The sequence below is a fragment of the Lactuca virosa genome, chromosome 5 (assembly GCF_052849685.1).
Source record: "Lactuca virosa cultivar CGN04683 chromosome 5, Lactuca_virosa_CGN04683_v6, whole genome shotgun sequence".
In the NCBI taxonomy this organism is placed as follows: domain Eukaryota; kingdom Viridiplantae; phylum Streptophyta; class Magnoliopsida; order Asterales; family Asteraceae; genus Lactuca; species Lactuca virosa.
The window spans coordinates 117,412,377-117,417,259 of record NC_136430.1 but is presented as its reverse complement, the minus strand read 5'-3'; the positions used below and the strand labels follow the sequence as shown (position 1 = coordinate 117,417,259).

The 4,883-nt window shown below is 35.2% G+C and overlaps 1 protein-coding gene across 1 annotated transcript; it reads left to right on the top strand.

Annotated features, from left to right (window-relative positions):
* Positions 1-471: 471 nt before the first annotated feature.
* LOC145112848 (glyoxylase I 4-like) lies at positions 472-1,799 on the top strand. The gene is made up of 4 exons (XM_079048973.1): positions 472-634; positions 705-932; positions 1,344-1,419; positions 1,630-1,799. Exons 1-4 carry the CDS (start codon positions 554-556, stop codon positions 1,656-1,658), a joined length of 414 nt encoding a protein of 137 aa, XP_078905099.1. The 5' UTR covers positions 472-553; the 3' UTR covers positions 1,659-1,799.
* Positions 1,800-4,883: the final 3,084 nt, after the last annotated feature.

The window sequence follows — 4,883 nt, the reverse complement described above, 5'->3', positions numbered from 1 at the left end:
CGGTTTTGCCGTAAAACTTCGACGGGCCATAACTTCTTCGTTATAACTCGGATTTCGGCGTTCTTTATATGTACGGAACCCTTGTAACATATACTACCACTTGGTTAAGATTATTCCTTCTAAATAATCTTCCATCAAAAACTTATTTTTGATGCTCATTGTCTCTAAATTGACTAGTCCGAATCTGCAGGCATTACAGAAGTCAACTGAACAACATTTAAGTATTATTAATTGCATCATCATTAGTTGCATCTAATGTATAACCGGTTCTTAATTGGAAAAATAACCAAAAAACCGGGACTGAAATCGGAACTGGAACCGGCGGTCCGGTTACCGGTTTTTATACTATCGTAATAACAGTTCCGGTTCGAACCGGTCCGGTTCCGGTCCAGTTCCAACACTCGTCCCTAGACGAGAATATCTCCATGTTAAAGAAAATGAACCAAACGTTTCCCACAAGTGCTGCATACAGTGAACACGTGTCCCTCCCTATCCGACTCACAAAAGCAAGCCTTTCTAAAAATTCTGAAGAAACAAAATCATTTCATGGAAAATGGCAGCAGTAGGAGCTTTACTCAACCATGTCGCCAGGGAATCCTCGGATATCGATCGACTTGCTAACTTTTACCAAGAGGTTATAACTGACATCTGTTAACTCCAATTTTCGACTCTATTTACTGTAAAGCTGTTTTGATTTCTCACAGATACTCGGATTTGAACGAATAGAAAGCCCTAAATTCGACTGCAAGGTCATATGGCTAAAGCAATCGCCATCTTTTTGTCTCCACCTGATTGAAAGGGACTCAAACACGAAGCTGCCAGAAGGTCCATGGAGTTCCAACGATGCTGTCGCAGACCCAAAAAACCTTCCCAGAGGCCATCATCTTTGTTTCTCTGTTTCTAATTTTGACTCCTTCGTCAAAACCCTAAAGGTATCTTCTCTCTCTTCGCGACATACATAGTTTCACCCAAAACTTCAAATTCAACTGTAATAACTAATAAGTGATTCAGATTTCAGATTCAACAAACCGGATTGATCACCAGCCCAATGTTTCAATTTGTTTAATTTTGTTTACCAGTTTATGTATGCATAAATTAGTAAAGATCCATTAATGTTGCATAATTTGGTAACTAGCTAAACAACATGATTGAATAAATCGACTTTGTTGGATAAATTGTTGAAATCTTGTAATGAATGGTAAGTTTTTTTTTTTAAGCCTATTAATAATTAAAAGCGGATTTGAAGTATTTGTTCTATCTGCTGCTCTAATTCAAAAGTAAACACTCATGTATCCATGCATTAAGGAAAAAAACATATTAAGTCGATCTTTTGTGAAATTCAGGAGAAAGGAATCGAGACACATGAGAAGGCTCAACCGAATGGGAAAACCAAGCAAGTCTTTTTCTTTGATCCTGATGGTGAGCTTTACTCAAAAAAATCTGTTTGTTATGAATTTTTTCGACTTAATATTGGGACTTAATGGGGAAAGCCTCGTTTTCCTTACTTTCTTTATCAATTAAGATATGTACCCATTAAGCCCATCAAGTAAAAAAAACACTACCTCGTTTTATTTTCTTTTAATTTTATTATATGGATATTGGACATCATGTGTCGTGTCCCCTGTGTAGGTAATGGATTGGAAGTTGCTAGCGAGTGATGACCTAGAATAGAAATGCTTTGTCCTTTTTGGTAACAAAAACAATGCCAATATTATGTACCTTAGTTATGTAATAGGAAGTTAGAAACACCTAAAAGTGTATGATGTATGGTTTTGGTAACGTAAATATTTTCTCATAAACTTTAGTAGCTAGTTATATGTTTCGTTAATAATGTTATCCAAGGTTTTAAAATACGGAATCGGGCTTCGAGACGTTTACCCCTCGCCTCACGAGGCGTAAGCCTCGAGGCGAAACGAGGCTTAAGCCTCGAGGCGGAATAAAATAATAATAATAATATATTATATTAATCATAAAAAACATACTAAAGTCCAATTTCAAACATAAAATTCTTACTTAATGTCATCATCCTAAAAATAAAAAGATACTAAAATTTATAATAGTCTTCAAATCATGCCAAATTAGTAAAAACAAAACCATAATCGTCTTCAAATCAAGCCAAATCAACAAAAACGAGAATAGAAAAGAAATTGAAGTAGTGAGCAGTCAAGTAACCTTCGAGAAGTCCAACTCAGTACCTTCGGATTTTGACGCAGAAGTGGGGAACAACTTCGATTTTAACTCACAAATTGAAGACCATGTTCGATTTTGCTAACAATCACTTAACAGGGGGAGTAAAAAGAAACGAGAAGAGAAAAGAAAGAAGAAACGAGAAAAGAAGGAATGACGGCTGGAGCAATATTAGGTCAAATAAGATATCACGTGATTTCTAAGGTCAAAAAGTCAAAAAAAAAAGGAAAAAAAAAACAGAACGCCTCATACGTTTCGACTCGGAACGCCCCGCCTCGGACCGCCTTTTATCGCCTCACAAGATTGAGGCGTACGCCTCATTCTCCCCCTAAGAGGCGACGCCTCATAATCATTTTTGTTCCGCCTCGCCTCAAGGCGTACGCCTCAAACGATTTTTAAAACCTTGATGTTATCAGACTTTAATGGTTCTAATGTTATAATCAAACGAGGGACTATTTGTATCAACGGATGTAGGATTTTTTTTGTGAGGCGTTTTGATACAAGAATTTATGTCATGATTTATGCAAAATAGTTTTATTCAAAATCGATCTTTTATTCATTGTCGTTTTAACATTACTCCTTGTTGTTCTTCTGTCCCATGAGTTTGACTATGTCATGTCCTAAAAGCGTCATGATGTTGTCATGTGGATATAAATTAGGTAGTTGGCATTAGATATTAGGTAGTAGGAACTCTTATATCTTATGTAATACCTAAAACCAAATACAAACTACATCAAAAATAAAATTCCATAACATTTAAACAAAAGTTTTTCTTCCGAAACAACATTTGTACCTTGGTGTGTACTTAGTACTAACAAAAGGGAAACGAGTATATCATACAACGATAGTTATGGAAAAACTATACATCAACCTAACCGGGTGTAAATTTGCCTGCACAAAAACTACAACACTTACACATTTTCTAAATTTTGTCATGCGATTTTAAAATTAAGCGATTGCTTTGCATTTACTACTTGTACATGCATCGAAAATGAGCATGGAAGTAACAATAAGTTATATGTAGCTTAGGTTCTTCTTCTTCTTCTTCTTTTTTTTTTTTTTTTGATAAAATTGAAAGGTTTGCTACTGAATGAAATAGAAATTTTGAATGAATTTTGTTCAACGAAACATGTTTGGTAAGGTTGTTAAATGTACATTTTAACCTTTGTGATGTCTTTGTGTTGAATGAAATATTTATTTTGATGAAATATCTTAGTGTAACATCGTTGCTGATCTTGGGAGACTCTGATTTTAAATAATGTGTTGGCAACAATGGTTTTGTAAACACTTTTATTAGTCAACGAGTTGTTTTGAAAAGTTTAAAATTTGTTGTAAATTTTAGGGATGTTACAAGTTGGTATCAGTCTTGGTTTGAGTGAACTGGAGGAACACTCGTGTGAATCCAGTCTCAAACTAAGGAAAATGGTTTTTATAAATGATTTTTAAAGTAAGGGTTGTAAAAATAATTTTCAAAGTTGCTTTAAAAATAACCAAAAGAGGATGTGATGTGTATGATCAGCCGGTGCCAGTAAGTAGACTGTTACTTAATATTGTGATATGTTAGAACAACATGCTAGTGATAGGCTAGAGATCTTCAGGAATTGCATGATAGAATTGCCTTATTATATGATGCTTGATAGCCTAGGGTCTTCCTTATATGGATTTGAAATCATTACTGTAGTTGCTTAGTGTATGCATCATAGTTGTACATAACTAATATTCTATAGCCTGTGAATGTTTGGTTTAGCCTTATTTTATGTTCTTGTTTGATGAAGGGCTTAGGGTAGAATCAAGTATTCGACTGTCTATAGGATCCAGTGTTATATATGATTAGCATACACGAGTGATGCAGGGTTGGTGGAAGTTTCATGAGTGGGTGCAGTATATAGCGGGTCAGCGTGAGGATTAGTAGCCTGTCTTGATAAAGAATCCGCACTATCTCTTGAATATTTAGCAAGATAGTTTTATATGTCAAGAGGACAGTGGGAGTCTAAAAGATTCTAAAAGAGTTTCAAGAACTAATCAAGAGTAAAAAACCTGTATTTCATCACTAGCACACGACTAGAGGTTTATAACCTATCGTGTTGACATATTCCAATTTCTGTGCCCATTCCAGTCAAAGTTGGCTTTGCATATGAGTTCTGAGAGTTCTCAATTGTTTGCATAACAACATGGAAGCAATGGCAGGCCCCTGTGCTGCCAGGTGGCAAGAAATTAAGATTGAGTTTGGTCCATATGAGTTTGGATTTGTCACTAACCTTGTATTGTGATTATGGTTTGACAAATTCACATGGATAGGAACACATACACCATAAAATCTAAGTGTCATAAGGTTTCTCTCCGATTCATGAAAATGATGGTGAGGAAATGCTTTCACTAAGTAGATTTTAAGTAGAGGAGTCATGACTTGTTGAAATGGTTAAATCAAGAAGATGAGTCATACTTCGTTCCAAAACAAGTCTTAGAGTCATACTCCAAGATTCTAACTTGAGTGACACATCTTAAAGAAGGTTTATAACACTTGTCAAATGTAAGAGTAAAATACTTTCTACTCTTGTACATTTGAAATTGGTAAGTTGTGATGTTTTGGATAAAATAAAGACCAACTAAGGCCAATTGTGTGAAGTGTTTGTCTTGATAAAGAATCCGCACTATCTCTTGAATATTTGGCAAGATAGTCTTATATGTCAAGAGGA